This window comes from Haemaphysalis longicornis, unplaced genomic scaffold, assembly GCF_048455015.1.
Source record: "Haemaphysalis longicornis isolate Haplotype H1 unplaced genomic scaffold, Haemaphysalis longicornis Haplotype H1 scaffold_12, whole genome shotgun sequence".
Lineage (NCBI taxonomy): Eukaryota > Metazoa > Arthropoda > Arachnida > Ixodida > Ixodidae > Haemaphysalis > Haemaphysalis longicornis.
The window spans coordinates 36314943-36334286 of NW_027526225.1; the positions used below are offsets into that span (position 1 = coordinate 36314943).

The window sequence follows — 19344 nt, forward strand, 5'->3', positions numbered from 1 at the left end:
GAAACCACTACAACATGTCGAAATAAGCCGTATAAATCGTTGATCACCGGTGATCGATTTGAATAGGCGTGGTAACGAAAGAGTTAAGAAGAGAAACTGCATGTAAAGGAGAGGACTAAGTTAAGTGACAGGATGGGCGCAGCGCCCGTCCTGACCTTTATGAGCAGTTGTTTTTCTTAAAAGCCGTAACAAGGTGTTTCACCGTAGTTTGTTCATGTGAGAATCGTCTCAACAAGGTTGTACTTACAAACCATAGGCACGTCGTCAGCGTCTTTCACCCTCTTGATCTGCAATTTAGAGGAGAACCAACAGATTAAAAAAAATGAAAGCTTAGTCACAAGGAGCAAAGCATTAGTATGCCAACAAGCAATGCAAGTTCGATTATATTACAACGGTGTTTTACCAAGTTGTGCACATTCATTCAGGCCTTAAACTTCACCCCCAGAAACCCAGAACTCCAAATTAAGGGCAGGCAAATACCGAGCTTTTTTTGACCTCGTAGAACGCAAATATTTAGTAAGAGCTGGACCAAAAAATCATGAGCCATTCCATTCAGCAAGGTGGATGGCCAGCAAAGCTGTTTAGGACACGGCACAGAGCTGACAAAATTGTGAACACAGGTAGAACTCATTTAAAGGGACAGACCACCGATTTTTGTCGAGTACACCTTCTCTATCCCAAATGAAAGGGCATCACTTAAAACACTTTCAACTGAAACGGTTTTGCTGACAGTGCCTTAGAACTTTTGAAATCGGAATTGTTAGATCTACCAGGAATTCGTGTTCTGCCAAAAGAATGCTGGCAAACATGACAATGCGCCGTGTGGCAAAATACTTTCAACTGCACGCGAGATGAGAAGCGGTATTCAAAGCCTTTTCCTTGGCTAAAACAACAAAAATGGGCCGTCTTTCCTATTCCTGTATGCGGTTTTTGAATCACTCATTGAAACTGACGGAGTTCTTTGAACTCGAATGGTAGTGCCACATTATGACCAGAGACTGGATTTTACGCAAGCGCCTATTCTGTTCCTTGCGCTCCTATTGCACCATTTGATATATATTAGCATGAATTAGAGGTTAGAATGGCTTTCATTGTGTTTTTACAGTGCTACAAATGCCTGTTGTGGCGTTTGGGCCCAAATGCCTAGAAATGCTGATAAATGCTTATTTTCAATGCCTATTTACAATATCGGCACCTATGTGAAGATCGCTTTTCACGTTATTGGGCAGCATTGACTGCTCAGAATTCTATAGGGTACAGCCTAGTCCTCTAGTTCAAAAACTCCCAGAAAACAACTGCTAGCACAAATATATAGGCACACTCTTTCTAAAACACAATGGTTGAGCATTTAACACGCCTTTGTAAGCAGTATTGAAAAGCCAACAGTGAAACATCACTACACAGCTGCATTTCTTCACATCCTAAAATTCACACTGCTGCCGGGCTCTAAAATATGCCTTTCCATCAAAAACTTGTTCAGCTGCTAATCACCTTTTGAAAAATGTTCATAAAATGTGTGGAAGTGTGTCTGGCAGTGTTGGGACGCCTTGCTTGTACAATTCAGATATCTATGAGAAAGTTGCCAGAGTTGTCCTAAGCAGTCTTAATGTGAGACCATGTTCTATTCTATAAATCATCGTCTCCCTTGTGTTTAATACAGCCTACGCTCGTTGCAGCGGATCCGCCTACAACGGACTTCCTGTTACAACAGACCATTTCTGATGGTTTGTTTGGTCCCCATGCATTTTAAATGGAGTCCACTCCGCTCATAACGTACCCGGCTAGAGCAGACTATTGGCTACAACAGACTAAATTTTTAGGCGAAAATTGTTTCGACTGAATGTTTATAGTGGACTTCCATGGGGCCAGCACCCGATATGCTTTTTTTTTTTAGTTTGGCAAAAAACTGTTACTTTTGGCAAGATTGTTGGCAGCCGGGTCATTGACACAGCCAAGCCAAGCCAGTGGATTTTTTTTTTGTGCGACAAGCGGCATGAGTGTAATTAACACTGTCGAAAATGGTGGAAAACAGAAACAGACTGACATCGCCAGAAGTACAGGCCTGGCTAAGCAGACGATCCACTCGACCGTCAAGAACAAGGCCGCTACCCATAAACACGATTATGGTGAGATTGAACAGCGCTATCGAATACGCGAAGTGGTGCACCCGGAGTCGAGTCTGCCCTTGTCGCAGTTTTTTTTAAATATAATAAATAACTCAGGGTCAGTGAAGTTCGGTCTTTATTATTTCCACGCATGCATTGTTCCCGTTCCGTTCGGTGAAAAAGGTAAGAAATGCCTCAAGTAGGGGGGGGATTGGTTCCCATTTCTTGCGTGCAATCTGCCGGTGAACGTGCGCAATCCAACTGGTCTAACTTTCGATATCACAGCTGTCCATAATCAGATTATTTTGTATCGGCTGTTTCAATGACCAGTCTAAAATGATAAAAAGATGTGGAAGCTGCCTCAGGGGAACGTCAGGCAGTGATCCGATTTGTTTGATGAACGGTTTATGGAATTCTGCCTCGTTACAAAGGGATTCATAACAGCCTAGCTAATTCTGATGGCCACGATTGATTTTTGTGGCTGGTTAATAATTGCTCCTACTTTATATCTTGCCTAGCATCTTGCTTTATTTGCTCACCTTATCATGCGTCTTTACACGCTTGATTGCATGCGATAGGCCTTTTCCAAGTGCCGGTGCTAAGCATTGAAAACGGTGTTTAGGAGATTCTTTGCCCTCGCGTGAACACTGTGCAGAGGTGCTGCAGGCGTGTAGAAAGAACAAAGCGTCTGTACTATGTATATGCAATATCGGTCAAAGTACCCACTTTTGCGCTCATAAACCACCCCCTCCCCCTCCCCGATCGGATACTGCATACTTTGGCTACAGCGGACGTTATTTTCCGGATTAAGAGGGTCCGTTGTAATGAGGGTAGACTGTATTTCTGTCAGTTTTCGTCATGCCTTAATTCATTTGAGTCAGGCAGACACAAAGTAGCGCTTTATTATTTAACACCCCCAGCTTTCAAGTATTCTTTTTCAGGCCTGTTTCACTATATGCGACACTAGAGCAAGCGACTATGGCCATTGAGCATGAATGTGAGCAGCGCACTTGTTGAATTAGGACAATTTATCTTCATTTGTTTGGCAGTTTTATGGGACATTTGAACAGACATGTTAAACAGTTGACGCGTTTGCGCCATGATAACATTTTTGGTTTTTCTGTCATTGATAAAAGCCATGCACATCTTCATTTGGCATTTTTGGCCTCGTGTTTAAGAGACATTTGAAAATGGTTTGGTTGGTTTCCCTACGTTCACTATGTTAGCAACATTGCATACAAGAGACATGATTACAAGAGACACTCTGTTACTAAGGGGGTCCCTACATTGTTTGCTGGAGAAGTTTTCATAAAACAAGAGTTACAACCTTTTTCTGTAGCCACACTATTCCCGTAAATGCCTGCTCACAAACAGCATGCGAGACTTCTGCCTTGTTTACAACTCCACTCTGAAGCCATTATGAAAAGTAAATAAAACTCAAGCATTCGTAGCGCCATCTTAGTGGCCTGCCTATTGACATAAAACTGTTTTTGGGAAAGTTTTGATAAAATCAGAGACACAGCCATTTTACGCTGTGCATTCGCGGTGAAGTTGGCTATGCCGCAAGGCAAAATGCACAGAACCATTGACATACAAAACTGGCAGGACCGGGCACCGGTACCCACCTGCTCCCGGTACATGCTGATGTCCTCGAACGACTTGCCGTTGTTGACCGCAAAGACCAGCAGAAAGCCTTCGCCCGTCCGCATGTACTGATCCCTCATGGCACTGCACGGTTCGAGGGGAAGAGGAGGGGAAACAGCACCTGGTGTGATTCTCAATTAACAGGCGGATTTGCACAGCTTTGCCCTTTACTTCAACTCTTTCCTTATTCCAGCAATAGGGCATCAACTGTAGAAGATTTGATGATTCTGAATATGCTACAGTAGAACCTCGTTACAAGAGGCAATGTTGCAAAAGACACCTGGTTATAAGAGACATTTGAAAATGGTTTGGTTGGTTTCCCTACGTTCACTATGTTAGAAACATTACATACAAGAGACATGATTACAAGAGACACTCTGCTACTAAGGGGAACCTTTTGGGGTCCCTACAGTAAATTCTTTACTATATAGAAGAGACACAATGAAAGGGGGGGCCTTGTAGAAAACTGCCCTGAAGATGAAATGTGGACGTGCATCCAAGAGACCACAGAGGCTCCAGAAACTTTTGAGGTGTTTGTGTCTGCAGATGTATAAACCTTGTGTGTTTAAGGAGCCTGCAGATCATGTGATCCTCGTGCAAGTAAATGGTGCCCCAGAGGATGAACCAGAGGAGGAGAATGATGATGAGGGTATTGTAGGACAGAAAGTGTCAGCAGTTAAGCCTGACAGTTGCCTAAGAGCACTTTGACGGTATTGTGAGAACAGGAACGCTTGCAAAGTGAAGTGCTTTACCTACAAAAGTTGGGAAGGAAGCTAGTACAATCTGCAGTTCCTGAAACTACTATGAATGACTTTCTCAAGCCATAGTAAGAATTTTCTTGTCGGCCTGTCTGAATACACTTTGATACTGGTTTATAACAAAGTGGTCATGCTCGACTCCGCACTGTTTCTAGAATTTTTGTTTACAAGAGACCTTGGTTACAAAAGACGTGTTTCCCGGGTCCCTTGAGTGTCTCTTGTAATAAGGCATTACAGTACCAGAAAACTAAGGCTGCAAACTACAGGTTCAGATTTTGCTTCGGTATAAACCCTTCAGAGACGGGCTGTGAGTCAAGACTTTGCCAACACGTAAAATATGAATCAATGAATCAGCACCACGCAATACTACTGAGAAAACAGCATCTTCCAGCTACTTTTGATGCCATTTTCTTTATAACAGCCGCACAGGTAGTGAGTAGTTTCCAAATGATTTTGGTTAATCCGGCTAATGCTTTGAGAGCGTGGCTTTAAAAATGTTGTGCTAGTTTTTATAGCAGCTTTTGGCTCGCACGTTCTCATGAATGGCAGCAACAGCTCAATTTTCATTGACAGGGTCTCCAGATAAATAAATATCACACTAAATACACTGTAAAGTACAGAGTTAATGCCAAGACAAAAGCTTGGAATGGCCCTTAAAGTGAACCTCTGCAGCGAGCCATGAGAAGTTGTTTTAAGACCGTAATTTCTCAAAAATACTTTTTTCTGATTTAGTCTGCACTTGATAAAAAACAGGCCCTCTTACGGGGCAATTGCACAGCATAGTGCTTCATTTAGTGGAAAGTTCAGCTTACTAGCAGAGGCAATGTAGCCCCTAACTTCACACTGCACCAAAAACGATTTGACTCCATGTGCTGCAGTTAACGAAAGTTCTAGATGTACACGAGTCACAAATCGTACACACTGAATCACTATTTTAGCTTTACAGCTAAGTACAGCTGAAATACCACATTGCCTTATTGTAAATGCTACATTTGTTCTCCCTGTGACAAATAGAACTTCAAGCGACAGGTCACCAACTCAATCGGCTTTGCGAAATTTTGGGGACTATCATACACTTTACATTTGGCAGGTACCTAACACATCAGGTTAGCAGTTCTAAAACAGCAGGCAAGATTTCTGCCCGCACTTAAATGAGTACCGACACGAAATTTCAAAGCTGAGATAACTATGTAAAACGCTTCCTTTTTAACAGGAGATATCTCCCAGCAAGTGTCAACAGCAACAGTTCAGCGAAACATATTTAAAATCCATTTTAATCTTCGCCCGCACGAGAAAGCCCAGAGCGGGCCGACATGACATCATGTGCTACTTCCCCCAAACTGCCGACGTCGGGGCTCCCGTGACAAAGCCGACGCGCTGGCTGTGGTTGGCGCGCGCTGCTCGGGCGTGCGTACACGTCATGGTTTTGGGACTGACGTCATGCTGCCCGGGCCTGTGGGGAAGGCGAAGACCTCGGCCGGTCTGGGTGCGTGCGTGCGCTCGCTCACGCGCGCTTCCAGAGAGGCAGCGATGCGGCAAGAATGGCGATGTCATGTGATACATCCTGTTATGGCGGCCGCTCGGCGTTTTTCAGTCGAAACCGAAACTGGCACGAATAAACGACGCCGTAAATGAACGTTTACGCTGCGCTCGACCGTCTAATCTGTCATTCTATGATTAGTGGGCTGGTAGGCACGCATAGCAGCGAAAAAAACGTAACACGAAAATTTCGTGTCAGTACTCCTTTAAGAAGAAAAATTGCACTTAAATCCCCCCCCCGATGCAGAATGGTATGTGCATGCTCTTAACGACAGAAGAGACATCTGAATCCTGCACGTGAAACACCATCCTTGCTCCAACAATGCAGTAGAACTTAAAGGGGCCATGCAGACAAAACACAAGTTTGGTTCATTTGAAAGAGTGCCTCTCCATAATCATACTAACACCACTTTTAACGCACACATCGCTCAAATAAGCTATATAATTGGGAAAAAAGGGAATGGCCATGCGACCCACTAGCTCATTTCCCGCAACAGAACCTATGATGTCATATGAGCCCAGCTGTGCGATCGGCTGAGGCCGGTGAAAGCAGACGCAAATTAGGCAAGGCTTAAGCTTGATGAACGAGCTATTTGCGCTTAAATGTAATGCATATTCATTTTACAGCAGTAAGAATGGTGGGGTAAACAGTGGAAGTTACGAAAATACACGTAAACATAGAAGTACCGATGCACACTGCTGTTGGTACTGGGCGCACTATGCTTGGTTTAGCTGCACAGGAGTCCACCGCTCTGGAGGTTTCTTACACGACACTGGCCGATTGGTGTAAGTGACGTTGTCTTATGTGGCCCTGTTTGTCGAGCATACGCCATGTTCCATAAAATGATTACTTTCTACCGTAGCAAAAGCAAGCTAGGTGCAAATGCAGTCAAAAACAAAGCAACGGCGGGCAACGGTCCGTGGCTGAGTATGGTGGTGTCATCTGGGAGGGCTGACGGTAAACAAGGCTGCAGAGACGAATGACGCAGTAGGAGTTCATTTCAATATTTGCCGTTTTATGGTGGACGTCACAAAAACAGCCGATTTGGCAAGAGAATCAAAATTTTAACCTAAATTGATTAATTTCGCAGTGTATAGGGCATCATTTGCTGCCGGACAAGCGCTGGGGGTACTTAAAACATGAAATCTTTCAAATAACACGAACCTGTATTTTGTTTGCATGGCTCCTTTAAACTCAAAACTACCGAATGCATTCTTGGGTCGGTGATTTGCCCCGCGTACATTTTATGTCACGGTTCCCTGAGCTTTTGAACCAAGCAGAAATTTTCATGTTATTTGCAGTTTGAGGCACTGTGGAACGACAGAAAAGCTTGTGACATCGTGAATGCAAACTTGTGGAATAACACATCGTACAAAAAGAAGAAAAACAAAATGACTGCAAGAAAAATGAGGAACTACGCCACAGCCCAAAAAGAAAGCGAACACTTAGCAGCACACGAAGGTGGTATGGTCAAATCTGGCCGGTCGCCCAGGGCAGCATTCAATGCAACTGCTGGCAACCAGAACTGTTCAGTGGGGACAGGAGATGAACACATAGGATGCGACAACGCATTAAGCTTGACCATTGCTGTGAGCACCTTTAAGTAGTGTTGCACTTGAGAACATCCATGAAGAGAGGAAGAAGATTATGCAAATTACCTGGTGACTTAAACCAGTTAAGAAATATATGAACGTGACCTCCACACTTGGTTGCTTTTTTGTTTTGTTTTGTTTTTTTTAACACACGAGATGGGCTACCATTTTCTGGCACGCTAACAGCCAGTATATCTGACTGGCTAGCTCACCACCACCCCTTCCAAGCAATAACAATTTGAATAACACGACTAACTATCCCTGAACGTTGCACAAATACAGCTCACCTGAGCCTAAACAACTGGCTAGTAACATTATCTCCTGCCTATCGAGACAATAAAAACATGCGACACCTGAGTTAAAGCTTTGACACAGTAATTTCTTTTCGGCATTACTTGGCTCAAGTGTGTACTCAAGGTCCAGCAGCCTGTTTGTTTGTGTGAACAAGTGAGAAAAGTTTAGTCGATGAGAGATAAGCCTCGATAATCTGAAGCAAGACAAAATGAAATGAATGACAATGATGATGACGACGATTATGAGGACATGGTGATGGTGAGGTGATGATGTGGAGGAGGATGAAGGGGCATGACGGTGATGGTGATGATAATGATGATGATGAGGAGGAGGAGGGAGTGCAGGCCCACCTGTACTCCTCTTGACCTGCCGTGTCGAGGATGTCCAACAGGCACGTCTCCCCATCTATCACCACCTGCTTCCGGTACGAGTCCTCTGGAACAGCAAGCAGGCAATGCACTGTTGGCGACGGTTCTTAAAAGTTACAAGCCGAGGCAGGCCACGTTACACCCAGGAGTTCCCAGCAAAGGGCTTTCCACATCACGTAGCAAGCCGAGCCAAGTATGCGCCAAAAGCCAGTCGCAGAGAGGCAAACCTACATCCAAACAGTAGTCTCTCCTGAAGCACATTTCACCTTGAATTTTATGCGAAACAAGTTGCTCAAATTATCCAGTTCCTTGACTGTTCTCGCAACACACACACATGTGCAGCGACTATCAATTGAGCCTGGTATCAGTTTAAAAGAAAGTTGAAATCCAGTGAATTCTCAAAGTAAATGTAAAAAATTGCTCAATTTTCTGAAGCCTGGAAGAATCTTTACAATGCCACATTTTGTGAACCAAGCAGGTGTTCATTTGCTCCAAGCAACTCAGCATTTATCACACATACATAGGAGCGTTGACACTTCAGATAATTTTGCACAATGAGGTAGTGTGTTTTAAGAGGTTTTGCTGCTGAAAATAAACCATTACATCAATTCTAAACCGTAATTTAATTTTGTCTGCTCTGAATGCTTAATTAGAGAAATGGACAAACAGATAGAAACTACAGTAAAGATTTAACAATGCAATGCAAAAAAAAATTTCCCGAGTCCCTCAAATTTTCTTGTTTCAGACTTCTACTTGCAACAAAAAAAAAACCGAATTTTATTTCAGCCAACTTCATTACAAATGATCAAGAATTCACCAGTGACCTCTGCCTTTAATGAGATACTATTTCCTAAGGGCTCCAAGTTTACTTCAACAAAATAGTCGTGAATGGCAACGGAAAGGTCCCTAAAAATTTGTTTGCCTGTAGTATCAACATATCAGTTCCAATAATACGAGAATACCATTCACACCAGCAGCTGTTTAATGATGCCACAAATGCCAAGGACGTCAGAACAGGTATTGCCAACACACGCCACAGCTTGTGACGTCACTAGCTGCGAATGCTTAAGGCAGCTTGAATAAACAGTTTTAAACATAAAATGGTAAGATTCACGTTGTAGATTCAAACAAATGAATCTCAACACCACTTTCGTTGAATGCACCTTTTTAACAAAGATTAAGAAAACAGAATGCAGCTCGCAAAGCAGGCAGCTTCTCTCAAAATCCAAGGTCAGTTACCATTGTTCCAGCTTCGATTCCGGTCATAAATTTTCAAGTGTAGTCTATACGACTTGCACGGAAATTCCAACCTGCTGCTGCTTCTTGCTTTCTTAACCCCGAATGTACTGTATTCAACTTCCACAGGCAAAGAACCGAAATCATTACCACAGGTGATTAGGAAACCACAATTCTGTAGTTGGCTTCTGTGCAGAAACTTTAAAGTACACGCTTTAGTGCAGCTCTTGTGCTGCTCAGTTAACATGGTGTTCCTTTTATCTTTTTTCATGCTTACGACACTCCCACAATTTTGTTTTAATGCTGAGGGACGTCTAAACCGATCTGCAGGCGACTTAAATGAAATTGCTCTCTCTCTCTCTCTCTCTCTCTCTCTCTCAACACTTGATTCAACTGTTCAACTGCTTTGCTAATGTAAGAGTGTTATTTCTGCCCTGTTTTTGAGAGCATTAACATGGCAATGATTCTGATGACTGGTCAGCAGCCAAGCCACTACACCGACCTCACATAAAAATGCTTTCATAAAAGAAAAAAACCGCAGAACTCGCTTTTTTGAGCAGAGTATAACACTTAACAAGGGGTGAGGGTGGGGGGGACTCCCGTGATGCTACAAGCAAGGCAGGTCAAATAAAAAAAAGGCTAGCAGGTTTTTGTATTGCAAAACACCAAGTGTCGTTTGCGTACACTTAGAAGGTGGGAGGGGGTAACCTCAAGAAACTAGACACGAGCATCACCTGAGAAGCTAGCAGCTGCAATTTGACCAAGATCAACCGTGGTTTCACACTACAATGTTTTGTTTCGAAACGAAACACATTCCTCAACAGATGCTCTGGATCTCCTGTTTCAACGTGTCTGTCAACCCAAAGTTAAAACAACAAAGAACATTGCTGCCTAACGGGGAATGCAGTCGGGGCAACCCCCTTTAGTAAACACGAGCTGTTTTCACACTATTTGCGGTATGCACACTGGCTTTTAAAGGGACGTCAAAGAGCATCATACCTCATAACTTAGCTGCTCCAGTTGCATTCGACGATGAATGCTGATCCAATTTTTTACAAAATAGACAATGAACGCAAGTATTTCTCGCTCTCATTTCCGCTTCCCCATTTATTTTTCCACAACTTGAAACAGTGTGCCACGACATCACCAGAGGAGACCAAGAAATGTCAGCATGTGGATCATGCCCTGAATTGGTGCCACCATTTAGGAGAAGGTGTAAAAAGTAGGAATGGAAAGAAGGAATGGTAAGGTGAAAGTAGAAATGGTGAGATGGTAAGGTAAGGAATGGTAAGGTAAAAAATAGGACCGATAAGAATGGTAAGGTAAAAAGTAGGAATGGTAAGAACGGTAAGGTGAAAGTAGGAATGGTAAGATAAGGAATGGTTAGGTAGAAAGTAAGAATGGTAACATGGTAAGGTAAGGAATGGCAAGGTAGAAAGTAGGAATGGTAAGGTGACAGTAGTAATGGTAAGGTAAAAGTAGGAATGGTAACATGGTAACGTAAAGAATGGCAAGGTAGAAAGTAGGAATGGTAAGGTGAAAGTAGGAATGATAACATGATAAGGTAAGGAATGGCAAGGTAGAAAGTAGAAATGGTAAGGTAAAAGTAGGAATGGTAAGATGGTAAGGTAAGGAATGGTAAGGTGGAAAGTAGGAATGGTAACATGGTAAGGTAAGGATGGGCAAGGAAGAAAGTAGGAATGGTAAGGTGAAAGTAGGAATGGTAAGATGGTAAGGTGGAACGTAGGAATGGTAAGTAGGAATGGTGAGGTGAAAGTAGGAACGGTAAAATGGTAAGGTAAGGAATGGTAAGGTGGAAAGTAGGAATGGTGTTGCACGCTGCAGACACTTCTCACATTGGTCAACAGCCACTGGTACTACCGCAAGTGCTGCATTACTGTTTCCAACACTGCAACCTGCTGATACGAGCCAAATTGCTTTGGCACTTCTGCGTCCCTTTATTAGCTCAAAAACAACAGACTTTTACTTACTCTTTCTCTTACAAAAAAGAAAATGCTGCCACAAAAGCTGCACGAAACCCCTCAAACACCTTGCAAGTGCTTTGACCGACCCTAGGTTACCCTGGAAACCACCGCATAGGGTGGGGCAAAAAACAAAACAAAATGAAACACTAAAACATCGTGATACCCTGCACAGCGACACCACTGAAGGGTGTTTCGCCCACTTCAACCAGCTGCTTCCTTCGCCACTATCGTCCGCTTCGTGTCCTACACGACCCTTCTAGGCTCTGCCGAGAGAAACGGAAATGTGGCCGGAGTGATATTACTGGCCCCGGCCGTTCAGCGCGGCTGGACAGAACAAGTCCTCGAGTGGAACCAGGTTGCGGGCGAGAGATAAGAAACAGCGGTGGCCCGAGAAGTATCGAGTGCATTGTTCAACTCACCTATTGTTGGGTCATACTCGTCTACAAAGCTGGAACACAAGAGGATAAAGAAAGGCATTGCAATCAGTCAGCGAGGGGAAAGCGCTCTTTTTAAGCCGCTACGCAGAAACAGAAATGCAGGAACGTCAAAGCAGCCGAGCTATTTTCAACGTTGCATATCTCGAAACGCAGCATTTCAGTTCTCAGTACGATGGTTGGCAGGCTAAAGTGGTTACAGCCAGCAGCTATCAGAGCTTTATACCAACAAAGCTTAAAAACCTTCGAATCAGAGATTTCTTTACATCCTAAGAATACAAGTATGCATGGTTGAGTTTCACTTGCAAGGAATGAGTTGTTTTAAGGGTATTATCATTTACATTCATTTGCTTAGTGGTGAAATACAACTTCTGCACGGTTGCTGCCATGCCACAAAAAAACAGCGATCTTGTGTTTAAAAGTCTGTTGCTCGGAGTGGAACTGTGACCATTGAATTCTGCTTCGATTTGATGCCAAAACTTTTTGAAGCTCTGAATAAAATATAAGTAGCATTACTTCTTATTCTATGCTTAGGAAAGCATTTCAAATGTTAAAAGCCTGTGGAATGATCTAATCATAAACTTGTTTCAGGGAAATTACAAAAGTTGCACCAATAGAAACAATAGAATGGCAGCTTATCTAGGTTCTTTGCATAAGAGAAAGACATTTCGCATTATGCCCAGTTTCACGTAACCGCACAAAATTTTAGTTACGAAATCGCAGGGGCATCTGTGTAGCGGCAACTGCTAAAACAACTAAATATTTATTTTTTTCGCAAGTCTGACCAATATTCATTAAAGCTTGTTACTTTTTTGCATGACAAGCAATGACACAGGTAATATATAAAGCATGGCAATGAATATTTACCATCAACCATTTGCACAGGGTCAAATAGCTTGATCAAGAGCCCTTTTGGCTTATTATTCACAAATTCAAATGAATGGCCGACAAATGTTTAAAAAAAACTAATTATGTGCAGTTGTAGCTGCCGTAGATGAGCAGAAAAACCTTGAGTAAAAAAATTCGGTTCACATTGTTACAAGGCAGATGCCACAAAGTATATCACAATGGCCCCAATAAATGGTGCGGGACAAACTAATGAACTAAATGGCCACAATACAACATGCATTTTCACAACTTTGACCAGATAGGAAAGGTTTAAAGTTAGTGTTCTGATGCTCTGTGCTCAATTAAAAAAAAAAAAAAAAAAAGAAACTGCCATTCGAGGATGCTCAGGCAAACATTAACATAATGAATAAATTTAGAAGTGTTTACAAAGACAAGTAGTAAATTATTTGTTTGTTAGTTTCATGCCAGACTTGAAAAAACAAAAGTGTGTCGGTTCGGGTGCCATCACACATGTACTATCGGCGTCAAATGAAACACGAACACGAAAATATGAACCAGAAGGTGAAAAATTGAAAAATACTGTTTGTACAGTTCATATAATGGCATGCTTTTGGTATATTTGGAAATCCACATTTCCCAACTTTGTTTTTGTAACTAATCCACGCGTAATTTTGGCTTTCATGGAAAGAAATTGCACTATTTGTGAGTTCAGGTTCATATTTTCGTGTTCGCGTTTCATTTGACGCCGATAGTACATTCAAACCACATTGTTTCACTTTCTTCCGAGCTTCACTGCATCAAGCCTTTCTTAAGAAATGTTTACCAGTCAAAGTGGGGTCACCCAAACCAGAATAAGGGGTAAGGAGGCACGCTACTCACTGGTTCTGTATGAGCTGGATTGTCAAGGCACTCTTTCCCACGCCACCCGCTGCAACAGAGAGGGAAGAACACAAGGCGGGATTGGCCAAGACGGCATAGACAGCAGTAAACACACTGAACACCAGACTTGGCAGTAACGAAATTACAGTAATTAAATTACTTTTTGCTGTAACGAGTACTGTAATGAATTACTTTTGAGTGTTGGTAATTTATTAATGTAATAAATTACTTCAGCCTAGTGATTTCATGAAAATTACTTATTACTTTCCCAATTTAGACTACGATTAGCCTGTCCGCTTCTCTTACGGCATAAAAAGTTGACCCAGAAAAGTTGACCAAGTAGAGTTCCGATGCCCACCGAGTCTCTGGGCATTGGAATACTACGAAAGCGAAGGAAACAACGCTTTGATTTCAAAAGTAATTTTTTGAAAAGTAATAGTAATGTAATGTCATTACTTTCAGCCACATGTAATTTCTAATGTAATTAAATTACATTTTAGAAAATTCTAGGAAAGTAATGAGTAATGTAATTTAATTACTTTTTAGAAGCAATTTCGCCATCTGTGCTAAACACAAAGTAAACAGTAAACACAGCCAATAGATCCTAATACAGCAATGATCCCCACCAAACACGACAGTGAACAAATATTATAATGCTAGCACAGTGACACCAATCTGTTTCATGTGACAGATTATGAAACGAATCCCCAACTCTTCTAAGGTGGTCAGTACACCCACACTAGGGGAACAGCTGAATGTAGGCATAAGGCACATGAAAGGAACACAAAGGCAGAAACAATTTAAACACAGATGCACCTTTTGTAATGTAATTCTCGACAACTGAATGTACAGCAGCGCCGTATCTGCCAAGATCCCTTCATTATTGCACAGCAAGTTATTAATGATTTACCACATGTCCACTTAAAGGCAATTTGGGTGGGCTGAGATCTGCCACTTTAGACACCGAGGAAATGTTTTCCAACAAAGCCCTCTGCAATGGGAAGGGTGGGGAGATGCTGTGGATTAATTTTAACCATCACTGAATTACTTAAAATTCCCACAACCCTTCTGCACAGTAAAAACAATTTCCTTTCTTTTCCCTCAACCCGAGATTAGCTACCAGTGTGTAACCGAACATGCAGTGTCATCCATAGGCAGCATCAGACGGCAACCTTGAAAACTGAGCGAGTTTGAAATACATGCAACGCAATTAAGAACAAGCACTCCACAGTACGTATTCTCCAAAAATACAGGGGCATTTAACCGGTTTGTCGTACACCTTATCAATGATCCCACATCTGTTGCAAATATATGTATGTATGCACAGTAGACTCACGATAATTAAAACTTTTGGTTCATTCAAAGACATTTCAAAATTTTCGTTGGCCCACTGTGTTTTCTATGTACTTTAAAGCCACTTAATTCAAACTGCTCCATTGAGAAAGCTGGTTAATTTGTGCTTCTTGCTTGTCCTTGCCGGAAAATATCTGCTGCATTTGCCTCTCCCAGCTCCACACTTGCCTCCACATATTGCTAATGGTCACAAATAAAGCCGTTTACCTGCACACTTGTGTCAAAAGCAAAACTGCGCGCGGCTACAGCCGCGTGTGGATTGAGGAAGAAAGAAAGAAAGGAAGAAAGAAAAAGAAAGCAACTAGCAAGCTGGGCAGGTGCAGCATATACGAAAATGACACACATGACCATTCGCCAACTGCGCACGCACTGAAGCTGACCTGTTTTTTGAGTTCATGTTTTGTGCTGTTTTGGGTCATATTGTTTTCAGCAATTGTTTTGAGTCTTATTTCGAGAACTGATAATTCAAAGAAGCTCCCGGGGTCCCCTGGCGTTTGAGTTATCGCGAATATACTGGATTGGAAAAGAACTTATTGACAAAGATCCTGCAGTAGGCGGGAGCCATGCCTGTACTACATGTGTATGTGCACCCAAGGTGAAGTAGTGGACTAGAGGTACAATGAAACCAACTTAACCATGATGATGTCGGCCCGCGTCAACAACACACGAATAACACAAATCAGTTCTTTAATACCAGTTATTCTTCCCAGCGATTCATCAAGCTAGACATCGTTGCTGAGAGACTCCTACCACTGACTGATGTTGTAGGCTTCTAATGTTGTAGGCTTCTAATGTTGTAGACTGATGTTGTAGGCTTCATTACTTCTAAAAAAGACGCGCAGTCAAACACAGTCCCAACTGCACGCAAACATTCCCGCTTCAATTAAAAGGCACCCTACGCACATCTGCTTCCACACCTAAGCACACACGTTACTGATGAACAGCGGGCAATCAGTTTCCTCCCAGACCAGTTGATTGACAAGCTTAATCCGGTCTCGCTCATTCACATATTTCCAGGACTCCCGGCCGCGGCGGCCGCTTTTGTCATGGAGGCGAAAAGCAAGAACGCCCTTTGTGTGCCAAGATTTCGGCGCACGTTAAAGGAGCCATGATGACAAAACACAAGTTGCCGTTATTCGAAAAATTTTGTGTTTCATAGTGCCCTAGCGCATGTCCGAATGCAAGCGATGCTTTATTCACTGTTTTGGTACTTTAAGTTAAAATTTTGATTTTCCCGCTAAATCGTGCGTTTTCGTGGTCTGCAATGACATCACAGGGCCGTGTTTACCGTTACTGAGCCTAGATGGCGCCACCACACCGCGGCAAGCCGTTTTCTGCCTTTGGTTTGTTTGTGAACGTATTTGTACCTGGTTTGTTTTGTTCATGGAGACAATCATTTCATGAAACATGGTGCTCGCTCGACAAATACGGTCACGTAAGGCATCGCCGTTGCGTCAATCGGCCAGTGTCGTCTGAAACAACCCCAAAGCTCCGCAGTCCTGTGCAGCTAAACCAAGCATAGTGCGCGCAGTACCAACAGCAGTACACGCATTGGTACTTCCATGTTTACGTGTGCTTTCGTAACTTCCACTGTTTGTCCCACCATTTTTACTGCTATAAAAAGAATGTGCCCTAAATTTAAGCGGAAATAGCTTGTTCGGCAAGCTCGTAAGCCCTGCTTAATTTGCGTTTGCTTCTGCCGGACTCAGCCAATCGCACAGCAGGGCCTACGACATCATAGGTTCTGTTGCGGGAAATGAGCTAGCGGGGCGCATGGCCATTCCCTTTTTTCCTAATTATGTAGCTTATTTGGGCGAAGTTTACGTTAAAAGTGGTGTCAGCATGATTCTAACGAGGGAATCTTTTGAATGAACCAAACTTGTGTTTTCTCTTCATGGCTCCTTTAAGGATCCCCAGGTGGTCAAAATTAATCCGGAGCCCTCCACTACGGCACACTTTATCGCCTGCATTGCGTCAGCACGTTAAACCCTACAATCAATCAATCAACATTTCCAAAACATGAAAAATATTTCTTAAGAGGTGCCATGTGGCCTTCCGAATGCCTTGGACAAGGCCTGCCCCTATTATTACTGCACCTTCCGGTGTATAATTAGACTTTTTTTTCTGAAGTTACAGGCAGTGCAACTTATGGGCAAAATTTTTTACGAAAGGGGGCCTTTACGAGAAGGTGCAACTTATACAAAGGCATGACCCGAATACTGAAAAATACGGTACATGCCCTCTTGTGATGCCACAATAAGAACGCTTCAATCCAACTGAAAAAAAAAAGGGAAGAAAACTGCACATGTTTAAAAGGGCCATGAATGCAAAATACAAGTTTGGTTCATTACAAAGGCTGCTTTGTCCCGCTAATAATAGTGTTAATTTTATCGCAAACTCCGAAGAAATCACGGTGATATTAAAAAAAATACATGTGGAGCACCACCTAGCAATTTTTTTTACTTTTCTACGCCATCACAGAATCTTGTTTGTGCGACTGGCAGTAATCGAACTAAGTCACCTTTCATACCTGTGCGACACATACATGAAAAATGACATTAGGTGTTTAAGGCCTCAGGATACCAAATGACATTTTGGGCGGGCCGTGCTACACGCGAAAACGCAAAGGCAATAAATGCGTTAGGTGTGATGGGGATAATGACCAAAAAGAGACATGCACTCATATTTCAGAAGTTCTCAACGTAGAGAAAAACATCCTACAAGGGTTAAAAATGTTTTTTTTTTTGAAAAAAAAAGAAAGAACATAATGAGAAATAGTGTTTTCTAAAAAATGGTGTGAGCCATTTCTAAAAGTAGTTTCAGCAGCAGCCGTCGCCTGCCAACGGTAGCCAAATCCGAAAAATTCAAAACAACGAGTAAAGAGACGTTTTTCTTTCTGCTGCTCTTTTAGTGAACTTCGTCTTCATCAGAACTTCGACACCAAGAGGGCACAAAAAAAAATCGTCTTATTTCGAAGTTGTTCTACGTTTCCGCATTAACGCTCTGGTGCTGAGATTCTTGTTGGTTTCATTTGGTGCCCGTCGCGTTCGAGAGTAGGCAGATTTAAGGCGTTTGTGAAAGTGAACGAGTTGTGCTGAACTCCTTAAACCAAAAATGACATTACAGCAAATGGCATAAGATTTCTGCATGTAGCAGCGAATTAATGGCATTAAAACTTAAGGCATTACGCACTCAATGTCATTTTTTGTGTATGTGTGTGGCACGGGTATAAGACACGACTGGCCAATTGAAGCGGGGCCCTTAGTTCTGTTTTATTGGATCCCTTGAACACTAACAAGCAGTTAGCAACACTTGTAAAAATGTTTTTCGTGCTGACGTCACCCCTGCCTATGACAAGTCACTGCAGCGCGAAATTTGAAATCTTTTCGAAACTTCTTGCACTTCGTTTTTGGTTTAAAAACCTCTTTCGTGGCTTGAATGGAGCTAAGAGAGTTACTGAAGCCTAGTTCTTTCAAATTAAAGCTGTCTTTTGTCTTCATGGCCCCTTCAAGCAGTGTTTTACCAAACTGCTGCACTTGAAAGTGGCCGTCTAAAATTTAGTTATCACAGCAGCGAGGTGCTCTCTTTTTGGTAAGAGCTCCCTCCCTTTCGTCGACATTTCTTGAGTTCGAACGGAAATGGCGCAGTGCAGTTGGAAAGCTGTAACAAGTTTATATTTTGGGGGCAGTCCTGTTCAGATGACCGCAGAAAAGGTCAGAGCAAATTTATCCAGCAGCGACGATTTCATGACATGGTGCATGTTGGCACCAATCCACAAGTACTACCTCCTGTCCGCACGTCTAAAAAGAAATTATTGCTTGATTATTGATTGTTGTTACGCCAAATTGACTAGTACTATTTCATGCAGCTAGGTAGCCTTGGTTATAAAGATATAAGAAATAATCACACTGCATGGCAACAATGTCAGCGCAATCATCCCCTTCCTTGCATTTTCCAACCGCAGGTTTTTGGAAAAAGGGGCTGTGCGATAAGCATGCAAAGTACAGAAAGATGAAAGCTTTAAAAAGTCGCTCGAAATTAGGCATTTTTTTTCCTTTTCAGAAATTCGATAACGTTTAGAGAACAGGCCCGAACTGAAGCAACTATAAGCATAGACCTGAAACTAAGCTGTTGAAACAGACCTCACGAAGCTCCGTATTGCATTAAAACTGATGTAATGATCGCATCTTGCCCAAAAGTAAATGCATGTGCAAAGCTTTAATTGCAGCCATTTATATTCCCATGACTACACATTAGATGACACAGTGACTACTCCCCAGAGAGCAGATACATTAAGCCATTCTCTT

General features: G+C 42.5%; 1 protein-coding gene across 1 annotated transcript in view; it reads right to left on the reverse strand.

Annotated features, from left to right (window-relative positions):
- The window catches only part of Ras85d (GTPase ras-like protein 1), a 48708-nt gene that overhangs the window by 23918 nt on the left and 5446 nt on the right, over positions 1–19344 (reverse strand). Inside the window, exons 2-6 of the mRNA XM_077693153.1 lie at positions 13685–13733; positions 11942–11970; positions 8284–8368; positions 3731–3833; positions 248–287 (exon numbers count right to left, since the gene is read on the reverse strand). Coding sequence (XP_077549279.1) covers positions 248–287; positions 3731–3833; positions 8284–8368; positions 11942–11970; positions 13685–13733 — 306 coding nt within the window. The remainder of the gene's footprint in view (positions 1–247; positions 288–3730; positions 3834–8283; positions 8369–11941; positions 11971–13684; positions 13734–19344) is intronic.